The sequence below is a fragment of the Motacilla alba genome, chromosome 6 (assembly GCF_015832195.1).
Source record: "Motacilla alba alba isolate MOTALB_02 chromosome 6, Motacilla_alba_V1.0_pri, whole genome shotgun sequence".
Lineage (NCBI taxonomy): Eukaryota > Metazoa > Chordata > Aves > Passeriformes > Motacillidae > Motacilla > Motacilla alba.
The window spans coordinates 32,532,110-32,555,980 of record NC_052021.1 but is presented as its reverse complement, the minus strand read 5'-3'; the positions used below and the strand labels follow the sequence as shown (position 1 = coordinate 32,555,980).

The 23,871-nt window shown below is 46.0% G+C and overlaps 1 protein-coding gene across 1 annotated transcript in view; it reads right to left on the bottom strand.

Annotated features, from left to right (window-relative positions):
- The window catches only part of LOC119702295 (phospholysine phosphohistidine inorganic pyrophosphate phosphatase), a 71,490-nt gene that overhangs the window by 40,202 nt on the left and 7,417 nt on the right, over positions 1-23,871 (bottom strand). Inside the window, exons 2-6 of the mRNA XM_038140061.1 lie at positions 19,731-19,918; positions 18,741-18,894; positions 16,361-16,424; positions 15,353-15,445; positions 9,368-9,459 (exon numbers count right to left, since the gene is read on the bottom strand). Of these exons, the coding sequence (XP_037995989.1) occupies positions 9,368-9,459; positions 15,353-15,445; positions 16,361-16,424; positions 18,741-18,894; positions 19,731-19,918 (591 nt within the window). The remainder of the gene's footprint in view (positions 1-9,367; positions 9,460-15,352; positions 15,446-16,360; positions 16,425-18,740; positions 18,895-19,730; positions 19,919-23,871) is intronic.

Below are 23,871 nucleotides of genomic sequence, written 5' to 3'. Positions count from 1 at the left end.
TGTGCTGGAGCAGGACTGCCATTCACTCCTGGAGTGCCAGATTTATCCCAGCTGCTCAGGTTTAGGCCCCTGCCACTCACCCAGCTGCTCCAGTCAGGCTGTACCTCACAAAGAGTGCCAGGGATCAAAAGCTAAGAGGTTTCACAGTCTGGCTGCAAGCAGAGATGTGTCCCTGGGTCAGACAGGCCTCAAGCTTTCATGCAGAAAAAGATAAACCATGGAAAAACTGGTCAGGCTCCTGTCTGGGCCATGTATTTGATGCTGGCATGGAAGTAAATTCCTGCCCCTGCCTGGGCTATCACCTGCCTGCCCCAGGCTCAGCCAGTGCCAGAGCAGCCCCTCTGCAACCACAGCCACGTTGTTTCCCAGCACACAACCAGTTTCACTGCTGTAATGATCTAAAAGTGCTAAAACCCCAAGAAGGAAGGGCTGGTGTGCTGAACCCTGTTCTCAGTCTCTACCCAATAAATTGGTTTCCCATCAGATGTCTATGTTGACATGGTAAAACTCCTTCCCTCTTTTCATTATCAGAGCGGGTGAAAATGCCCAGCAGCACACATGAAATCAGCTCTTGACACAGTGTTTACACAACAGCAGCAGCTTTTTCAGCTTCACTGGGGACCCAGAGACCAAACAGTGCCCATGGTTGTGCTCCAGGCATCCTTGCTACAACAGCATTATAAATACATAATGAGAATTTAAAAAGCAGAAGGAAAACAGACAGAGGAGACTCCCCGTATCACACTCAGCTTCCATCATCTGAAAAGAGCTACAAATTTCAGCATGTGCTCATCAGCACTGAGGGAAAGGTGTCCTCGTTGGAGGCTGAGCACAGGAGCTGCCTGGCAGCATCCAGAGGGAAAAGACATCAAGTTTCAGAGGAAAGCTGCCACCACATTTTATACACACTGTCACTTCTACAGAAGAAAAAGCAGCTTAGCACAGAAGCATGAGGAACTGTGATCAAGCACAGAACAACAGCAAGGCCATCCATGCCATGTGAGCCCAGATTTGGATCAAATCCCTGAAGGTTAGCTTGAGAAAAGCTGCTTCAAATATCAGAGAGCCAAAATCAAGGGAGTCAGTCAGCACCTGGCCATCTCAGATGCCTCCATGGCCACCTCCAGCAGCATCCATCCACTTGCAAATCCAAATCATGCACAGCTGTAGCCAATATCACCACATACCACTGGGTGGTTTCACAGCTAGAACCTTGAGAGCAGCACAGTAACTTTTAGCACACTTCAAAGGAAAGAAAAATGTCATCTTCACAGGACAGACTCAGCCTGAACGGGACTTTATCATCTATCCTGAAGTTATACACAGACAGCACTCCCAAAACTCCTTCCCAACCTGCAGCTCCAATCCAGTTCCTCCCCCGTCAGGTCCTTCCTTCCCCATTCCCTCTCTCCCCTGATTCATGGCCACAGCAAATGTGCTGCTTGATTATCTGCTGACACATGCATTTAGCACTTCTCCACGGAAAGCAACGAGTTTGGAAGCTTTTCCAACTTCCCCTCTGGATGATGTCACCCTGGGCGGGCGCCAGGCTGGGTTTCAAGTGAAAATCCTTCACTTTGGGGTCAGACATCCTCCTATTTTTAGGCCTGGACTCTGTTGTGCAGCCAACAGCTGAGCTGGACAGTTCTTGTTATTCCACCAGTCTGCTGGCTGTGTCCTGCCCCACAGAGCCCTCTGGAAATTCCCAGTGAGAAATGTGTCCCTCCCAGTCTGCACTGGGAGTGGGGATGGAGAAGGGCCCTGTGGCTGCAGCCTGGGAGCTCCCATCCACCCACCTGGCTCTGACAGCTCCATCACCCCACCCTGCCTCCCCAAATTCCTGTTAGTGTCACTGACCCACGCCCCCAAGGGCCACATCCACACAGCTTTTAAATCCCTCCAGGGATGGGGCCTCCACCACTGCCCTGTGGCAGGGCTGGACAAACCTTTTTGTGAAGAAATTTTCCCCAATAACCAATCTAATCCTCCCCAGGCACAGCTTGAGGTCATTTCCTCTTGTCATGTTGCTACCTGGGAGAGGAGACAGACACTCACCTCCTTCCAGGCAGTTACAGAGCAAGAAAGTCCCCCCTGACCTTCCTGTTCTCCAGGCTGAGCCCCCCAGCTGCTCCTCATCAGACTCATTGCACTAATTCCCCTAATTGCAGCCCCTGCTCAGCCAATGCCTGTGCTGTGCTGTGGCCATTTAGGCCAGTGATGTACTGCTGTGCACACAAAGCAGTGAAGGAAAAACCCAAAGAGCAGCCAGGCTCTTCCTCTGCTCCCCACAGACACACACCCTGTTTTGTAGGGAGGCTTTTGGCTGGAGTTCAAAGGCCCAGAGGATGCAGACCCCAAGCACCAGCACCAGCCCCGTGTGCTGAGTGAGCTCATCTCAGCAGGGCTGAGGTGGAACCATCCCCACTGCTGACAGCCACTGGAAACCACAGACAAGTGACAATTGGGATGGTTTGGGGGCAAAGTGTGACTGTGAGTCACGTCCCAGGCCAGCTGCGGGCTGTCTGCACCCAGCCAGGAGCACGGGCAGAGCTGCCCTGCACCCCAAACCCTCCTCTCTCTGCACTGGAACTCCTGCTGCAGCACAGCAGCACTCACACACACACCCACACGCCCCAGGCTGCAGCAGACCCACCGCTGGCACTGCTGGGTGCTTTGTTTTTAACTCTGGGAGTCCCATCACCCTCCCCAAGGGGGTGAAAGCCAGCCCAGCAGAGGCTGCTGGAGGGCAGCAGTTCCTGTGCTTGGGGCTGGTCCCTTGTCCTGAGCAGGCTGGCAGCCCCTGTCCCCTGCACCCCAACAAAACCTGTCTGCATCCCCTCTGCAGCTGCTGCAATCACAGAAATGAGTGCTTTGGGTTGGAAGGGACCTTAAAGCCCATCCAGTTCCACCTTCTGGGACACCTTCCACTATCCCAGGTTGCTCCAAGCCCTGTCCAACCTGGCCCTGGGGACTTCCAGGGGTGGAAGGCAGCCACTCTGGTTTCTTGGCTGAATCCACTCATAGAGAAAAAAAAATATAAATGTCACTGGCTAAGCCTGCAGGGACTCTCCAGCATCCATGGGCACCCAGAGCAGCATTAAAGCAGGAATGCTCAGGTGTTCTGTGCTTGCAGGGTGCCAGCACAAGGCACTGTTCTGGCACTGCTGCTCCTGAGCATGTTTACAGCACAAGCAAGAGCCAAGCCAGATCAAACTTCAGATATTGAACCATTTGCTTCAAGGGAGTTACATCAGCAGCTGACTTGGCCTGTCTCTCTCTTATTTGCTTCTCTCTGCCTTTGAAAACAATGCTCTGCCTTGGTTTTATCAATCAGAGCAGCCTGAGAGGACTCCCTGCAGCACCAAAGAGCCTGGAGGATATTTAGCTGTAGGAAAAAGACAAGCAGAGAGGAGGAACCTGTGCTTTAAAAAAGGGAAATCTCTAGTGAAACCCAAATTGTGCAGCTGTCCAAGCTGTGCCCTTTCTACAGCACATTTCAGCACTGTCATCTGCATTTTCACAGAAATAAAGTGGTTTTCCTTTGGTATGGAATGCTGTCAAAGGCTGGACAAGCTGATGCAGCTCGGTGCTCTGCAAGGGACAAGTGTTGAGAAAGGCTCCTTCACTGGGGAATGCTCCACTGCAGCCTTGTGCAGGGGCTGAGAAAAGGGATAAAAATAAGCGAGGAGCATCCCCTGGGCTGTGCTGCTCAGATGAACACAGCCTGTGGAGGCCCTGGAAAAGCCCTGAACTGCCACCAGCACCAGCTCAGCTCAAGAACTGTGTATCTGCAGGCAGGAGGGAAAGGAAAACACTTTGGACAAGCAGCTGCCAAGGGCTCTGGTGTTGCTCAGGCAGGGCAGGAGCTGTGGAGGGAGGGTGGCTGCCAGCCCAGGCTGGAAGAGCACGTCCTGCCAAGACATCCAGGCACCAGAGCAAAAGGGAATGAAAAAGAAGAAAGGCCATTAGCTTTGGATGCTGTCAGAGAGGGCCTGGAAGTGCTTTAGTCCCACACATCAAGACCAGCTGAGCCATGTGCCCCCCCAGGTCCTGCTGCCTCTGGCTTCAGGTGGCAGAAACTGGCAGCAGCTCCTCCTCTTCCAGCCCTTTATCAGCTTCAGAAGAGGAGAAATAGAAACCTGAGCTGCCTCTGCTGCTGCTTGAGCTGGGAGGATGTGAGGCAAGAGGGGAAGCAAAATTGCAGCTGATGTGGTCAGTGCCAGCCTGCTTTGCAAAGTGCACGCTGCCTCCCCTCCCAAGGGCTGCAGATGAGAGACTTGATTGCAGCCTCTGTCACTGGACAGGCAGAGAGCAGAACTGTCAGGTCCTGAGTAATATTGCTTTTCCTCCCCCACCTGATTCATTCCTCCTTTATTTATGCTACTCTCATTGCAGTTTGATCTCTTTTCTGATATTCAGACTGATTTTTTTCAGAGCAGCACGTTAGCACACAGCACGGCTGTGTCCTGAGCATACACTGCTCCCTTGAGGTTTATTATGCCACCAATAAATAAATTACCTGCTAATAAACCCCCCTCAAACTCACACTTCTCTTTTAGGCTGAAGAGAATTAAATTTATGCATGAGTCAGTAATTTCTGTGACTGGACACTGGAATATACTGGGAAGGTGGAAGGCTGTGAGCAGATGTGCACACTAAGGCACAGCAGCATTTACTCTGAGCTTCCTCTGCAAAGCTGATTCAAATATTATGGTACACAAATGGTGGTCAAGAATTTGATAAAAAAATGTGAAGATCCTCTCAGAGACAGAGCAAACCATAATTTGAATAGGCAATAAAGGGTGATAAGGCTGTGCCCTGGCACTGCCTGCAATCAGCCATCACAACCAACTCACTGACACCAGCTTTAATAAACATTGCTTAAGACATTAACCAACATGAATGATAATACAGCTTTTCACAGTGCAAATATGGGTTGGAACTCTTTCCATTTAATACTTGAAACAGGCTTAAGTATCAGGATGTGAGGCCCTAAGAATGCCTCTGGTTGTGTTTCTGCACCAAGGGAGCGCCTGTGCCTGCTCGTTCTCATTGCACACTGCTGGTACCCAGGAGATGGGAAAGAACTCATAAAATTGTTCATCCTGGCTGGGCTGGTAACACAGGGAGCAAGAAAGGGAGGGTGGGGGGATGCTCCTTCTCTGCAGAGCAGCAAGAGGTGACTATTTCTTCACAGAAGTTGTCAGGAGTTTCACTGAATGGCACAGCGACAGCAGTGAATTTATCATGTGTGGGATGTTTTTTAAGAACATTTTTATAACTTCAGTTAACGACAGAACCTGTTTTTCCCAATCCTTACTCAGCCTAAAAGACTTCTCTGCCCCAACTTTTGTCTTGGTCACGTTTTGATTTCTCTCCTGGAAAGCCAGTTTACTACACATTCTGTGTGTTTTCTTTAATCAGGCAAGAGGAACAGATCACAAGCCACTTTATTAAGGAAGTCAGGGTAATTATTCTCAGAGGATAATTAAATAGTAGGGACACACGAAGTAACTTGACCCAGTTCTCCTGGAGTGGCAGAGCTGGCAGGAGATGGCAGCTCTCACAGGCTCCATCCCTGGGGAACCCCTGATGTCTGTAATGAGGCAGCTCGGGGATGTTGACTCTGGTGTCAGCATCAGCCATGGCCACCAGATAAATCCCTGATCCGAGGAAGGAAACCCCAGGTGGGCACTGAGAGGGGATGAATCCACACTGCCACGTTCCAAAGCCAGCCCAGAGCTCACAGGTGAGCAGGGGCAGTGGGCACCTCTGCCATGAATATTCCTGGCTGCTGCCACACACCAGCAATGGAAAATTCATTATTTACAAATCAAAATCTCTAAATAACAACGAGTTGAAGGGGGGAAGCAATTCCTACCCCCTGCCAAGATCCATCTGGTGCACCTGGACGCTGCTTCCAGAGGTACAGGGAGACACTTGGAAAAGCCTCAAAGTCATTTTTCTCTGCTCTAACTTGCAGGCTACAAAAAGGAATGAGGATATTACAGAGCATTGCAGAATCAATAGTTATTGTGGGAATCATTAGTTTGATGTCAAGGCCAATTAGCTGCAAGTGGAATGAGCACATACCCTGAGCTGGAAGACAAGAACATGTTCTTCCCTAGATGGGAAAGATGTTGGCCAGGTGTGCACAGAGATTCTGGAACTGGCATCACATTTCCCAATGCTGACAAATCTCACAGCCCTCAGGAGCCTGCAGCAATGGCCTGATGTGTCCTGGGCATAGGACAAACAGAGAGGAGAAACCTGCAGCCCAGACTGACCCTTTGCATCTGGAATTTACACCAAGGAAAGGCCAGACTTGGCCAACAGCAATTCACCCTGTGTCAGGTCACCCAACACACCCATCTTAGCCCCTCACCTTCCCAGCTTCTGCCCTGACTCGTGCCAGCAGAAGTTTTATTCCATGCTGCAGACAGGATTTATAACATTTCTTGGACTGATCTATGCCTGCTTTGGCTACTGAGGAAGAGTTCAGCACTTGAGATGGAGGGGGAACAGGCAAAGTGGGTCACGTTAAAGGAAACAGGCTGCACAGGTTTTAATTGACTTTAAAGACCCAAGAGAAACAAGACAAAGGAGCCAACTTGCAGGACTCCGTGCAAGGTGGTACAAAACTGAGTGTTTAATCCACATTTTGAATCTCATGCTGAGAGCAGCCAACAGTGGAGAAGACTTGGCAGGGGTCAGGAGGGGGAGAGCCTGGGGAGGAGGCAACCCCAGGGCACACCCTGCACAACCTGGGTGGGCAGCAGACCTTAAAAAGCACAGAACTATAGAATCAGAGAGTATTCTGAGCTGGAAGGTCCCCCCCAGGGATCATCAGTCCAGCCCCTGGCCCTGCACAGACACCCCAACAATCCTACCCTGTCCAAACCCTCCTGGAGCTGTGCCCATTCCCTGGAGAGCCTGGGCAGTGCCCAGCACCCTCTGGGGGAAGAACCTTTCCCTAAAATGTTCATATAAACTGCATTGAGCCCTGAAAGCAGGAGAGCTGCCCCAAGCACCCTCGTGCACTGGAGGTGACAATGCCAGCTGGGGACATCCTCTGGCTGAGGAAGGAGGGGGACTACCCCAACCCAAACCATTCAGTGGTGCTGTTATTGAAACCTGTGGCAATGCCACCACACCAGCACTCCACCAACACCTGACAGCTCTGTGCTTTACAAGACTTTTGGCCAAACAGCCCAGGATGGTGGGGAAGCCCCAGGCTGTGGCTCACAGTGATGTGCATGAGCCAACGATGCCATCCAGAGGTGCTCGGGTGCAGCACAGAACTCTGTGTCATCAAAGGCTAAAGGCAAAGACAGGACCTTTTTATATCTTATATATCTGATTTTAAACTAACCTCAAGACCAAAATAATCACATTTTATTTCTTTTTAATTTATCCCACCCATCGCTTGTTTATTTTCTGTCTCTCCTCACCGTGGGCCTTGATTTGCTAAGTATACTAAATAAGTCATTCTGAAAAATATAGATACACCTCTGACCTCTCCTGGCAAACAGCAGTTACTTCATTTTACTCCCAGTTGCTGAGAGCAGGCCTGGCACGACCCAGGGAATTGAGAGAGACACTCATCTGTGTTTGACTGCCCTGCAATATTGCCTGAGCTGGGAAAGCACCAAGCACACACTGAAACAGGAAACACGATCTTTGTTCCCCATCTAGGACAGCCAGCTACTCCCTTTCAGCTGTGAATTCATGACTCAAACTTGACACAAGAAAATGCCTCTCCAGCACAGGATTACACATATTTATGTGTGTTTGTGTACACAGTTTGTGCCAGCTGCCTGGACAGTATGGCTGCAACATCACCTGAGGCACATTTTATGATGGGCAAAGCATGGAACAGGAGAGTTCTGGTCAGTAGCAAAGACCTAATTCACCTTTGTGTGCAAAGATACCTTCTTTGCTGGCACCTGGATGTGTGTGGCAACAAAATGTGGATTTGCAAAGTGATCCCATTAATATCAGAATCAAATCAACCACTGAATCCTTATTTTCTCCATTAGGAACCTCATGGGATTAGAGCCACAGAAAGTCCTGAGTTGGAAGGGACATGCATGGATCATCAAGTCCAGCTCCTGGGACTACAAAGACTACAGACAAATAATCCCAAAAGCATAAACTACATAATTACTTTTTTCATCTCTGGGATTTCCCAAGCTTTATTCAAATACATATCTGATTTTCAGATGTACTATCTTAAAATTACAGAAAATACAACACACTTGTACCTGATTTTCTTTCTCAGAAACCATCACTTACTGGTCCATTAGAATTAAGGCACAGGGTATTATTTTATCACCTTACACAAACTAAAAAGGAAAATTGAGGAACAGATTGACTTGAAAACAAGCAAAATAACTTTTCATACAGTTTATGGCAAGCATAATTTTCATGTGCTGTATCCCTCCCCAAAGGAGCATCCTTCTTTTACACTCTCAGTGTTTGAAAGTGAAGAAAAACTGTGAGAATACAAATGACATCACAGGGCAAAGGGTGTGGCTGAACCATACTAGAAGGGGGCATGGCTCTGGATAAGGGGAGATGGCTAAAATGAGATTTTGAGTGTTGGGATCAGAATGTCAAATGGAGGGACAGATCTCTGCACTGCATTTGGAGTCACCTTGAGCTGACCTCAAACCCAACCTGCTCAGCACTGGGGCATGTCCTGTTTAGAGGTGCACTCCGGGTGGGTCCCCCTCAGCAGCTGGCCTTGTGACAGCTCAGTGAGAGCACAGATCATGGGGACAGCTGCATAAGGAGGGGTTTGCTTTTGGAGCCACGAGTGACCCTACAGGACCCTGCACTCTGGGAAGGTGAGAGCTGGGGAAGCATCTCTTGTGTTTCAGACACCTCAGTGCTGAATGTGTGTCTGGAGGGAAGGGCAGACATATGGAGCCCTTCCTAAAGCTGTGAGAGATGAGTGACCCACAGGGATGGCTGAGTCAACAGTCTAATTTTATAATCCCAACCCTGCCACAGCTTTCAGACATGTCTTGTATCAAGTGCACAACGCTTTCAAGCAGCAGCAGGAAAAAAACAAGCAAACCCCAGGAAATACATCAGTTCTTTGTGCTGTGATGAAAAAAATACAGCAGGAATTTAGCAGAAAGTATTTCTTCAAAAGATCAAAGACAGTCTGTACTCCCCTTCCTGCTACTTCCACACAATGTTTTCCTACAAGAAAATAGCACCATCCACCCAAGTGTGTGCTGCACAAGGAGGTGCTTGGGCAGACAACAAATGCAAACCTCCATCGACAGCAAGGGGAAAGGATGGGAAAAGGCAGGGACAAAGGCTGGCTCTGCTCTGGGTGTGCAGGGTGAGCACTGACCTGTACTTGCCCGTCCGCACCTGCAGCGCTCTCATCCCGCACTGCTGGGCTCCCCCGACATCATTCACGATGTCATCCCCGATCATGATGGCCTGTCAGGGCAGTGAAATACAGCAAAAGTTCATTTCTGCCATTTGTCACCCTCCCCTGACATAACAAACAGCTTGATTTGAGGTCTAATGCTGCCACTGGACAAATTAAACACGATAATATTGTCACCATATTGATTAAAAGTCATCCTACCCTGAGGGAAATTCATGGCAGAGCTCCTCCAGCAGTGTACTGGCACAGCACTCACCTGTACAATTTGTAATCAATCACAGAAATCAAAGGGATTTGGGGCACAGTTGAAAGAAAATGGTGAGTTTTACAAAGTTAGGTCTCTTCTGTCCCTAACAATCCATTCCTGCTATGCTCCAAGCAGCTTAAATTAGGCTTAACTTCTGAAATCTGGTGTTCTACAGGCTGGTCAAAAGCTTAAGCTTGTAATCACTGAGAGCTTGATCCCAACCTGTTCTCAGGATGATACAGAAATTCAGGAAATCACTGCAAAATGGAATTTATGCATTTTTGCACAGTGTGACACAATGGCACTGTTTGTGTTAGCAACAGTTTAAGTATTTGCCAACATTAATAAAAAAAAGTGAGTGGATTACCAAAAAAGTAACTGTAAACACCAGACAAATCTTAGCACAACCAGTTACTTTTTTGGTAATCCACTCACTTTTGTTTATTAATAAAAAGAGTGCACAGAGCACCTTCCTGCCTCTGCTAAAGATATTTATTAGATCTGAGTGCATCAACCAAGGGGTCCTTTCTGTTGACACTCACATCACCAAAATTTCAACTGCTTATCATCCTCCATTGCCAATTACTGTATTTGCTCTATTCTTCAAATTTAAAATGATTGGGGGAATACCATTTTATAGTTTCAACAAAACCCAGCGTATACACAAACCAGCAATTTTCTATTTATGATCAAAAAAATCAGCTTTACACCTCCCGAAGGTGTTCTGGATTATTCTGCAGAGAACAGAGGCAGCACCTAAAACTGGGGCAGTACAGATTTGAAAGCCTGTAATGTGATTTATTAATCAGATTTTTTTTACCTTTTGTATTAAAGTTGAATTTTGTCTAATACAGAGTTAGCTGCATCTTTACCCATTTTATTTTCATCCTTTAAATCAGCCTTTTGTTTCATAAATTTAACTTCCTGGCTTTCACAACCAGGGTACCTTCCAGCTCCAGACATTCCTGCCTGAATTTTCATCCCTTCCCCAGCTCTGTTTTGCTGGAGAAAGAATAAAACCACTAAACCTCCAGTGCTATTTTGATGAATTATCTAATTGCAACAGGATCTTCTCCCACATATTACATAGCATTTAAAGGAAATCTCAGGATATACCTAAATTTTCTGAGAGGATTCATAAACCAAACTGAGCTACAAACATGTAAATCTGGGACAGCTCTTCCTGTAGATAGTTCACCTTTCCTTAGTGCTTTTCCAAACCAGCAATTCAGCATGAAACGGGGAGAAAATGATGGGTTAGGTTTAAGTAATTAGGAAATGAAGCATGTAAATGTGGATAAGGAAAAGAGAATAATCCCACAGTTACCTGGAGAGCTGCAACACCAGCCCCAGCCAAGCACCATTACCAATTCCCCACAAGCTGCTCCAGGACATTTAATCACCCCCAACCACTGGCTTTAAGAGATTATAATTCCCTTTTCTTACAGAATTCCTTCCAACACCTCCCTGAGGGTGAGAGGGAACAGAGCTGCACCACCTCATGCCCTCGCTCAGCCCAAATCCCAACATTTGGGATGTGAAGGCAATTTCAGTCCTGTGTCCTAATAACCCTGAAAAGGATTTCCTGGGACAAAGGAAAAGGGCAGAGTGGGGCAGCCTCTCCAACTGAGCCCTCTCCTGCTCACCAGGGCTGGATTTTACCCCATCCAGGGAAGTTTTCCTGCAAAGCTCTGGCAGCTCTGGAAGTGCAGCTGCAGCTGAGCAGCGATGCCTGTCCGGGCCAGCTTGTGGCACACGCATACAAAAATGTGCTCCAGCCCCCAGGGATTTCACAGATTTACTATCAGTGAAGGGCAATAATCACTAAAGGAGGAGCAATTATTCCAAAATCATTTAGGATTTAAAAAATCATTGGCAAGAAGATAGAGGTCAGAAGGTGTGCTGTCAAGGGAAATAAAAAAACTCCACCTGTCAAACCTGGGTTTAACTTCCTCTCTGACTGCAATATGGTAAGAGAGAGAGAAAGATATAAAACTGAAAGGTCACACAGCCACTGAAAGCAGGAATGAAAAGATCTCCATTCGTGTTCACATTTTACACAGGGATCACACCATTAATCTGTTCAATCCTTCTGCAAAAGTTACTTTTTTTTAGCTTGGCTACAAACTTACTAAAAAGAAGGGGGGGGGGAAATGTAGTGAGTCTCAGGGTTTTAAGACAAATCCTCACAGAAGGAGGATGGGTGTAATTTCTATTTCCCTAAGATGGTGAGAGGTGGTGTGTGGCTGTACACACACAGCAAATAAAGCCCAAGTGCCAAAGCTGAGGGAAAACACTGCTCTCAAAGGGCTCCATCAGACTCAGCCCAGAGGGGCAGGGAGAACAGAGATCAACACAACCCCCAGGAATTTGGGGTGGAAAGGCAAAAACATAATCCCCACAGTCAGCAGTGGCACAGACCCTGAGCAGCCAAAAGTAATAAATCTCTCAGAGATGCTGTTGGGGTGGTGAGTGGGAACCTCAGGTAGGTTTTGTCCACGGAGTTTCAGCATTCATTAACTGGTCACAGGAAAATGTCTGATCAGAAAAGGAATTACAGATAAGGGAAATGAAGGAGGTAGAAAGATGAGAATACCCTGATTCAGCCAGCCCTCAGATGGGGGTTTTGGAGGCTGGAGCCCATGCAGGATGCAAAAAGAGATGCACAAAAGGCAGTGTGCTAACTCCACCAGAATATTTAGCACAGAGAATGCTTCTAGAGTCAGGCATATTTATGCCTAAACAGATTTTTTGCTATAGATTTAATAACTTTAACTTAAATGTGCCAGGACCACGAGGAAATAAAGCTTAGGCACCACACCCTGATGTATTAAATCACTATACACCAGAAATACAACACATTTACCCTTCTCCCTGTCCTCCTTCACCCAAGGAATAATATCCCAGGCTCCAGGATCCCACATTACTGTAAATTTTGTTTCTATTTCAGAACTCCAAAGGTGCAGGGCCAGACAGTTCCCACTAAGATTGCAGCTGGATTGAAGCTTCAAACTTCCCTTGGGCACTTTTATTTTGGGATGGAAGATCCGGCCCTGTTGGGCTGGTGGGCGAGGAGGGGATGCTGGCCCAGGAGCAGTCCCCTGTGCCAGCCCTGGGTGATCTCTCCCTGCTCTCATGCACCACTAACTCCCACCTGAGGCTTGCAGGTGGCAGCAATGGGAATTGCTTAACTACCACTAGTTTATGGACTCCAGTATGACCTGCCATAACTCCCACTAAAGCAGGATAATTTGCTACAGAGAGAACTTTTTTTATGATTATATAAAACTACCAGAACCTTAACATTATTTAGGTTTTATTGTAAAGCTGTAAAAACCATCCACTGTTAACAGCTGCCTTAAAACACATGAATTAGGCATTTCAGTAACCTTTAAGATGTGTTATTCTTTGTCATAGCACTGAATTGTAAGATAGGTCTGGTTACCTCTAAGAGGTTTAAATTTCCAATCTATTAAAGTAATACTGGCAATCTGTTATTTCTAGGCCATTGAGGAAAGGTTAAAATGAAAATTGGACTTTAGGGAGTTCCTCTTATTCTAAGTGCAGGCTGAAAACATCTCAGCAGCAGAAGGCAAAGTCAGGGTCTCAGTAAGAAGCAGTTATCAAGGGAAATGACTGGTGATAACTTTATTGATTAAAGCAGCTTGAGGAATTTCAGAATTGCCACTGTCTCAAATTACTGTGGTGAGACAGCTTTATTAAAAAGGTATTTTTCATTAAAAGCCAAGTGAAAGAAAATTGTAGCCTGTTTTCAAAAGCACAGCTCATCCAAAATGGTTTAATGATGGTATGGATTAAACGCATTCCACAGGTGGAATAAATTACTGGAATAAACATTTTTGTAAAAGCAAAGGAAAGTAAAACCAGCCCCTGTCATGTTACTGCAAATGCAGAATTCATCCAGGAGACAGATTAAAATGTAATTCAGTGCATTACAGGAGCTTACTGAAGTGACTATACTGAGGTTTTAAACTGAAAATAATGAGGTTTTATTACTGTGTACCACAAACTAAACCAACCTGCAAATCCTTCTCCAAAAATACATTAAAGCCACAAGGTCAAGCATTCAAAAGTTAGCAAAAGATGCCAGAATTAAGGCAGTTTGCTTGTTTGGAATTTGTTCCTCCTACACATGTGGAGGCTTTGACTCCAGCAGCGTGGATGATTGTTTCCATGGTGGAAAGCATGGAGTGACTGGTGCCTTTATCCAGTGGTGTCTGCTGCACTCCTCCTTGGTTAGGCACACACTCCCTTCATCTCCAAACCCCCTAAATATAAAATACTGTACCTACAAACTAGACATATCACCACAGCAGATTGATGGCACTCACCATTAGAAACAATACCAAAAAAAAGCCAAAACTCTGACAAAATATAAAGTCAGGCACGAGTAGCAGACAGGGCAAACAGCAGAGAAGGAGTAAATAATCTCTTCTGGGGACTATTCCTGCTTTTCTGTACCCAAAACAAACACTCCTGAAGCTGATGGGAACACTCCCCAGGGCTCACCCTGTGGGACCAGTTTTGCCAGCCTGGCGATGCATCACACCAGGCTTGTTTCCTGGGGCAAGGATTTAGAGACAGCAGTTCTGCACCTGGGATGTTCCAGGGATAGTCCAGACTGAGCTATCTTATTCCTGGGAGGATATGGACAGACTGAAGGGAGCACAGAAAAAAGCAGTGGAGGGAAGCAGCAGAACTAAACCACAGTTTTAGCAAAACAACCCTCCTGCAATGATAACAACTCTAAAGATAACTGGATGGAGAAAATGTCCAAGCAGTTATTTTGGTTGTTAACTAGAGTAAAACTAGAAATAAGGAGATGAAGTTTAAAAGGGAAATATCCTGATAAATCTCAGGAAAAGCTGCCTTCCCCCAAGACCCACCGGGCTGAACACCATCCCCAGGGCACTGACAGTTGTTTGGCTCTCTGAAAACTACCGTGGACAAAACATTAATAACTGTGGAGCAGGGAACATTCCTGCATGGAGAAGGAGATGGATTAGATGGCCCACGAGGTCTTTTCCATCTCCCCACTCTGTAATAAAGCAAAACCCAAGCACATGCTGAATTACAGGGCCATAATTTCATCTCCAGGCTCCAGGGATCTACAAGCCACCCCAAACTTCACTCCTGTTGTTTATAATGTCACCCAAACCCCCCTGATGGAATTATTGTGCTGTAATTCACTGCTGTTTGTGAGGCTTCTCATACTCATCCTTATATCCTGTGTGACAGAACAACAAATCAATAAAGAGGAGCTGGGAACGACGACAGAGAGGGGAAAATGGGCTGTGCTGAGGAAGCACAGCATGTTTCTGGAAAGCCAGAAATACAGGACGGGGTTTGGGGGTCAGTCAGTGCTTCCTATTCACCAAAATGATAAAATATTTTACTTCTGCCTTTCCCTTTTACTAAAAAAAAAAAGGTAGTCAGTGTGACAGCAAGGAAATAAATGACATTTTGGGATCAATTCCATCAATCTGCAGCCACCAGTCTTCCAAGCAGGCTGCCAGGCATTAGGGCACCTCTTTTGCCTCTGCCAGGCATTGAGTCCTGGTCACAACCTCCTTCAGCCTCTTTTGTAACTTTTCAAAGCTACAGCAAAGCAGGGAAAAAGCACCAGTGGGCACAAATACATGGCACAGCCCCTGCTCGTGGCACCTGAACCTTACCTGCTCTGGTGGAACTCCCAGCTCTGCCAGGGCTGACTCAAAAAACCTTTTTGCTGGTTTCCCCACCACCTCAGCCTGGATATCACAAGCATACTGCAGGAAAAAAAAGAGAGAAACACAAAAAATGCTGATTGGAAAAGGATTTGTTCAACTCCATAACTCCAGTTATAAAAGCTTTGTGATTATTGATTTTTGCCCTTAAATAACACAATGGATTAGCAGGTGAAGGTGAACATCAGAGAATTTGGATAACAGAAGTGTTTAAGGTTTTCTGGCAGGAGAGAAAATGCTCTTGAAACACCTCAAGGTACAAATTTTTCACATTCTCCATCACTGAGTAATCGTCAAACTCAGTTTCAGTACTGCTCATTTTGCTAGGAGCATCACTCTCAGAGATGTAACAAATATCCTTTATATAAAACTATCAAAAGTACTGGAGAGCCTTTAAAAGATTAGAGGATTTCTTCAAGCACTTGGCATGACTTTAATGATCCAAGTGAAAAATCGAGTTTCAAATCCAGCTTTTGAGAAGTTACACTTGAAAAAGCAGATTTTACAAGTTACCTTTTCCTGCAACTAAATATCAGTGTTATGCTGAAAAAAACTGTTTTTTGCTTGTTCCTGGACAAATAAAAGCCTAACAGATACCCTGGAAAACCTGAAGATCCATGTTATCTTGCACACAATATTTCCTGGGTATCTTGCACACAATATTCCACTTTTTTCTTGTCTGACTCCTCCTTTCAAGGGCCTCACTTGCAATAAAAGTACCACAACAGAAAAAGTTCATGGTTAAAGTTAAACCAAAAAAAAAAAACCAAAAAAAAAAAAGAACAAAGGCAGAAAAGAAATTAATCCACCTAACTTTAGAATGCAGCAAAGGAGTTTCAATGTGTGGAAACGCCCTCCACCAAGGTGAGTAATTAGAGAAGATGACCCATATTTATGCCAGTTACTCTTTTAACAAGGTGCACAGGGTGAGTAAGCATAATTCCAGCTATAAAATACCTCCAATGCCTTCATATATGCTCCAACATCAAGTTTCAGCCCATCAGTTTCTTTATAGTAGCGTCTGGAAATGAAAGTGATAAAGTTCCCATGAAATGAAAATGCTGGCAGTTAAAGACAAAGAAACCACATTTTATGATTTCTGGATCTTTATGGATGTCCATATGGCTGCATAAAAAGTCAAGTAATCAGAAAATCCCAGGCCTTGGTTTAACACCAGGAGTTAAGGGAAGGACAGGACCGTGCAGTGCTCAGGGAAAGGATCCCAGATGCCCATCTGGGAACAACTTCACTGGTTCAAAGGGATTTCAGTGTGCTTGAGCCAGGATGGGCTGTGCACTACTGCACAGACACAGAGAGCCCTGGCAGGTAAAAGATGAGGGCTGGCCCCAAGCAGCTGTGACCCCTCCTCAGTGCGTCTGCAAGGACACCCCAGACAGGACCATCACTGCTGTCTCAGCCTCCCACACCAGGAAACCCTGTTTATCAGCACTAAAAGCCCTCCAAGCTGAATTTTGATCCTTCTGAAAATGCTCCCAATGGCCATGAAGCTCATGGAATTAGAAGGTGTCTTTAGAGAGTTTTTCTGGAACAGCAATTCACATTCATGCAGGTCTTCCAAGCTCTGGGCAGAGCAAAGACAGGTTTCTGTATGGCAGGAAAAAAGGCAGGATGAGCAGTCAGCTAAGATTTTATGCCTTATCCTTCTGCCATTTTCGATTATTCAGCATAGCCTTCCTTTAAAATGACCACTTGACCTTTGCTGGAACAGCCATTAACCTTCCATAGTCTGGCGTAAACAGCTTAATTTTCTGACAGTGGCATGACAGAAGAAATTACAAAGCCAATTCCCACCCTCAGCCCAAAACAGATGCTAAATGTAAATCACTCCATTTCCAGGAGCAGGGCATTCTGCTTCGGTGACTCTGACACTTTTTGTTTTCTATGGAATGAACTAAAACTTCCAGCAAAAGCACCCTGCTGGCCCAAGGCAGGCACCTTGCTAAGGCCCACCCAGCTGTGCTGGTTCTGCAGGTTGAAAATGAAGCTGGGTTTTGTAGATGGCCCTTTGCATCCATGAGGCTTCTCCAGTCAGGAGAACAGTTCTTATAATTAATAATCTCCCTCCTTCGAGTCAGAGAACTCACCAGAGAACTTGTATGCCCATTGCCTCAATGATCAGCCATTAAAAACCAACATGCTCTTGGTGAAAACTGAGCTCTGAATATCCCAAAATCCTTATTTTTTTAACAAAAAGTAATATTTCAAAGAAGTAAGGAAAAAAGCTGTTTCTATCAATGAATGACCAAATAAATACTTTTACATGCACAGGGTACAAAGCATTTTTGCATTGGTGACAATACAGTTCCTAAGAAAAGGTTGGTTCTACATTTAATTTTGAAATATGGTATTACATAACAGAAAATTGGATTATTTTATGTACATTAGCCAGTCTCCTGTTGGCTCAACATTTTCTCCTTATCCTTCTGAGAAACAGTAAGGATTTTTCAGCCCTGTTGGAGGATTAGAGTGTCAGGTAAGGCAGCACAATGAATTTAAGTGCTCCTTCCCACTGATAAGTTCTGCCCAGCTGGATCAATAACCCACAAACTAAGAAGGGTTTTCATGCCCATTACAGTCTATTGAACCACTGAGCAAAGTTGTCACTGCACTTTCCCCAAGATAAACATGCACAGTCTCTTTTAAACCCATGCATCACGCAACAGATAAGAATAACTCCTGTTATTCCTGTTGGGATTTGTCATTATTCAGCACAGGAATTGATAACATCCTGTTTAAAATCTCAGAATTCATCTAATTCATTATTTTCAGGAAAACATTCAAACTCCCTGGCTGGATTTTTTCCTGTGTGTGAAAGCAAGAGGTCAAAATTTACCCTTAATGGGCAGAGAATTATTAAAAATGCTGTCTGACATTAAAACTACCAAAACAATAGATCTGCCACTTCAAAAGCACCAAACTGCATCACAAACCTACACCAACAGCTCTTTACCCAAGCATAGCCTGGGGAAACTTTGGGTTTCCTTCACTATGAAAAATAATTTATATTCAGTTCAGAGGGGAACACGTGCCTACAGGCAGCAGTTAAACCAACAGTTCTCACCTCTGTGATACTAAATTCTCACTCATTTGGGGGTCACACTCATCAAAATCCAAACTCTCCATGATTGCTTTGAGGCTCCCTTGAAGCACCATAAGTCTTCTTCATTGATAGGCACCTGATCAGATCAGGCTCTCAGCCCAGGCACACAGACTAAAAACTGAAAAGTTGGTGCTGGGAGTGCCCACACTGATCTCTCCATTAAAGATATTATTAAAAAATGCAGAGACTTGAGGAAAAAACCAGAGCTTAACTCACCCTTTTCCAAGGGAGATCAAAACAGGCTTCTCCATCCCAATCAGAAGTCGGAAAGCCTCATTAAGGTTTGCATAGGTGAAGTTCTCTGCTGCATCTCCAAGAACCACACAGTTTGGGTTTGTCTTATCAATCTCAGCAAATTCAGGGATAAGATCTACAGAAGGAGGCAAAAACCAAAAAAAAATCACAAATCCCTCACTGTGGATTCTTTGCTTCTTTTTTCTGCCAAGGCTGGGATTAAATGTGTGAGAGGGTGTTTCTTGTTTGGAATCATGTTTCTTAGTTCTTATCTCTGTTACAGTCCCACAAACCCTGAGTTCTACAGCACTTCACTCTAACAAACCAAAAATGGAGCCCCATCTCTCTTTCTACAAGGCCTTTTAAAGATAAAATTAATGTCTAATTAAAAATAACACTTCAATTATTTTTACTTTTAACCCAATAACCAAACACCCGTGCCCCACAATGTGGACTTTTTTATCCAATTACACAAAACCACCCAGACCCATGGAGAAGAAGGTGAAGAGGAAGGTCAAGAACAAGAAGCTAAAGAAGAAGGACCAGCCTCCACCCTAAAACCTCCATCCTGCCTTATAAATATTACTATATTCTAAAACCTTGAACTCTTAAGTTTTCCGCTCTGTGCTATTACACACTTCTAATCAAACTGCACACCCACAATCCCAGTTCTGTCATTCCATTCTGGAAGCCTTCTCCATGGCCTCAGGTCAAATGCAGTGTTCTCCTGCTGGGTCACCACAGAAAGTCTGAAACTCACAGCATCCAGGGTTCCAACACCTCACCATTTCAGATCCCACGGAAGCAACAAATCCCCAGTTTCGCGCTTCCGTTCACTCCCAACAATACATGAAAAAATAAAGAAATCTCGGTCTAAATCAAGTGCTCTTCAGACACCTACTCATCTGTCCCAAAACAAAGAGGGAAACCGAGCACTCCCCCTCCCTCCCTGTGTCCCCAGGGCTGTCCCACCGTTGTGCACCAGCAGGTGTGGCCTCAGGCCCCGCTCCCTCAGGAGGCGGCAGGCGGCCGGCGCCGGCGCCGTCACTTGCGCCACCGAGATGTCGAAGCCCATGGCCCGCAGCTTCCTCACAAAACTCTCCCGGGTCGCCTGGGTTTCGTTGGTGCAGAGCTGCAGCTTCAGCCCAGAGGCTTTGATCCTGTGGAGGGAAGGCAGCAGAGGGGGTAAGTTGATGAGGGAAATGAGACAGGAGTGTCAGCCTCGAGGGAAGTATAGGTCAGATATTGGGAAAAAGTTTTTCACAGAAAGGGTGATAAAGTTCTGGAATGGCTGCCCGGGGAGGTGGTTGGAGTCACCATCCCTGGGTGTGTTTAACAAAGCCTGGATGTGGCACTGGGTGCCAGGGTTGAGTTGAGCTGTTCGATCATCTTGAAGGTCTCTTCCAACCTGGTCATTCTGTGAAAAGGTGAAGATGATATTCCAAACCAGGAGCAGGATCCTTCGCTGTGACCAGAGGCACCTGAAATCCTGACTCTGGGCACTGCAGCTGCCAGTTAGTTCAATGATGTTTTATCAACACTGGGGTGGATCCAGTCACATTTATCATTAAATCTCTCATAAAGCACCTGTGCTGTTACTTGGTGGATCATCCTGAAAAATCTGGCACTTTAACTGATTCATTAATAAATATTTACAGGTAATTGGCTTCTCAGGGGAAGGAAACACAGCCACGAGTGTCCAGAGCCAAGGACATGGCTCCTGTGGACTGGTACTCTGCAAAAGCTGTGCTGTTGCCCCATTCCTGAAGTGTCCAAGGCCAGGCTAGGCAGGGCTTGGAGCAACCTGGGATAGTGGAAGGTGTCCCTGCCATGGCAGGGGGTGGAATGGGGTTGGGGTCTTTAAGGTCCCCTCCAGCCCAAACCATTCTGTGAATACCCTGCAAGCCCTCTGCCTCTGAGCAGCTCTGTTTCCCAAGCTGGGGACCTGCTGTGGATGTCCTCAAAAAGCCTCTTCCCCAAGGATGAGCTGTCAGCTGTCTGGAGAGCCAATGTACTTCAGAGTGGCCACAGAAAATCAGAAGCACTGAAAATGTACCACAATTAATAAAAAAATAAACATTTGCCTAAGGGACTTTCACTCAGCTCCTCTAATACACGAAAATTCCTACTTTTTGTCAGCTTTCATATGAATTTGTGCAAAACCATCTGTGAGGACCTGAGCACAAGCAGATTCAGATACTTAGGTAAGTCTGGAACCAGGCTTATAAATTCTTATAAAATATTATGACTCTTTGCAACAAAACAAAAAAGGACTATTCTATTAAGGAAGTCCCTGCACCGATTCTCAAGACAACAAAACATGCTGGGTCCATTTTGTAGGGAAGATGATCCCACTTGGGTGGTGCAAACACCAAAGCCACCTCGAGACAACAGATCTGATGACGAACTTTCCATCAAAGGATTCTTGGAAATCTGGTCGTGACCCAGAGAGCCCCTTCTGCTCATCAAAACTCACACCAGTGTCTTCTTTAATAATGCTGGTGATTCATTTCTTTCTTATTATTTGTCTTTCCTAATCACAGATATGTGAATTATCAATTACACTTAGTGTTTAATTGCCCTTCATAAAGATAGCTTTTCTCTTTTAAATTAGGCAGTTAATATATTGTAACTAATATCATCCACTTGTACATTATAAATATATCTTCATTGATTGGAGCACTGAATGTGAGATTCACTCTCAAGTTAATGAAGCAATTGAGTGAAGAAGTGCAGGGTGTACCCAGGGAATAATTATTGTTAATGAATTATGATGTGACCTTCTCAGAACAATGAACAATTGGTGTGACAGTGGGATGACAATATTCCACATCTGTTATTTGAGACACGGTTTCAGCTGGAGTTAAAAAGCAAAGCAGTGTAATTTGGATACACAACAAACTTTAATAGAGTGTGCCATGGGTAAAAAAAAGTATTCTAAATGCAAAGCCTCCCTGCACACTCTTAGGGAAAAGAAATCCCATGATTCACAACTGCCTGGAAGCAGACATTTGTTGAATTAGAATCTGCCTTTTCTCTTCCTAAAGGTCAATGAAATGAATCCAGAGACAACACCAACCACAGACCCGCACAGACAAACCAGCACCCTCACAGGTCAGCTCAGTGAAAGCACAGATTCAGTTTTCCTCCACTACAAACTTCACTTCCTTCTCAGCATTTTGGATGGAAACCAGAGTGACTCTTCTGAAAGGACTGAGAAAAGAAGGAGGAGTCTGGACACATCCCAGACTGCTTCATGCCTTTGTGGCCACCAGCAATTACCACCCCAACAAACGAGCTCAGGAAATTTCAGGATCAGGTCTACAAAGAGTTATGCCAAGCTGGACAAGAAAATGGGAGTCCTCTGGTGACACATGAAAAGGACTTTTTAAAACATCCTGGAACACTAAATAAAACAAAAATCCACAAAACTCTAGACAAGACTTATTTCTACAAATATACCTTTCCAATGAAAAGTCACCTTTTCCTTCCCAATTAGCATCTCTGAAAAGAGCCCTATAAACTCTGCCAAACCCTGCACAGAACAGTCACACTCACCAGTATCACACACACTGGGATGAATCCATCCCTAGATGCTCAGCACAGGGATGGCGAGCAGAGCCTGCAGGCCAGCAAACAACTGTTAACTCACAGTTAAATAATTAGGGAGAGCTTTTACCAACAGCTCTGCATGGGGGAAAACCTGCCTCCAATCATGTTTACAGCAAAACTCTCGTTCAGTTTCCCTGGCCTGGCAGATTTTGCACGTGGAGAGGCTAAAGGAACTGGCTTGAAGGTCTGTGTCTCACCGGTGTGATGCTGTGCTCAGTGAGTCTACAGGGCTGCAAAGCTTCAAGGGAAACCTCCAGCCTCTGAACTGACCCACTGCTCACACTCCCAGCAAAGCAAGGCAAGGCACTGCAACTTCCACTGCTGGCAAGCGTGGGGATGTCAGGAGAAGAATGAAGAACAAGATTTGTAATGTGATGTCTTATGAGATAAAGAGCAAGGGATTAGGAACCTGCAAGTGCAGAAGAATGAGGCAGCAGGAGATGAAATACATGACACACGTTTTATCGAGATCTCCAGAGTATTACAGATTTATCAGCAGGTCCATTACAGAAGCACAGGCACACCCAGGAAACCCAGTCAATCAGGCCTTCAGCTGACTTCCACACATCGTGGCTGTGATAAAGATCCCTCTCAAACACCAGGAAAATCGATCCTGATTAGGGCACGTGGACAGGCAGCACTGCTGCCCATGCTGCAGGGACCCAGCATGGCCCAGGTACCTGTGGACATCCCAAGGCTGCCTCTCCCTCACTGTCTGGGGCCATCAGAAGGCTCAGCATCAGACAAATCCACTTTTTCCACCAAATCCACCATTTTCCAGCATCACTGCTCACACCACTCCTAATGCCCGAGAGCAGGAACAGGGGAGCTTCACCTGAGCCAGGCAGAGCAGCTCCTGACCCTCCAGGGTGTGACAAATGCCAAACTCAGCTAAAGCGGCAAAAGAAACTTGTCAGAGCCCTTCTTGGAGGGGATGGCAGAACAGAGATGGCAGCAGGGAGCAGATGGAGAGGCCACTGTCCCCTCCAGCTGTGTGTCACTCTGCTGCCAGTGCCTGCTCTGCCAGGGACCTGCCACAGCACACAGACACCAAAGGAAAAAGTCACCAAAAAAACTTCCAAGCCCCAAATTAAAAGTGGACAGGTGAGCACTGAGCTACCACACCAGCCTTACCAGAGGAGGGATTTAAGCCCACTCCAGATCCAAACAACCACTTGGCCACCCAAACAATCCCTAAATCGACACCTGGGGCACCCACCCAGCCCCAGGCACACTGTGAGCACCTGCCCAGGGGAAAAGTGGATGTGAGGGGTTTAATTCCAGCCCTGAGCTGCCCCTGGAGCCTCAGCAGCTCTTTGAACTGACCTTTACCTCGTTCTGCTGGAGCAGGACACGGGGCTGAGTGACAATGTCCCACAGTGCAATTACCATGCGTCAGATGAGCCGGTCCCTTACAAATCACCTCGAACTTTACACATCTGCTGGCTGTCAGCATCTGCCAGGCTCACTCACCCGAAAATAATGAAAAAAACTCTCATTA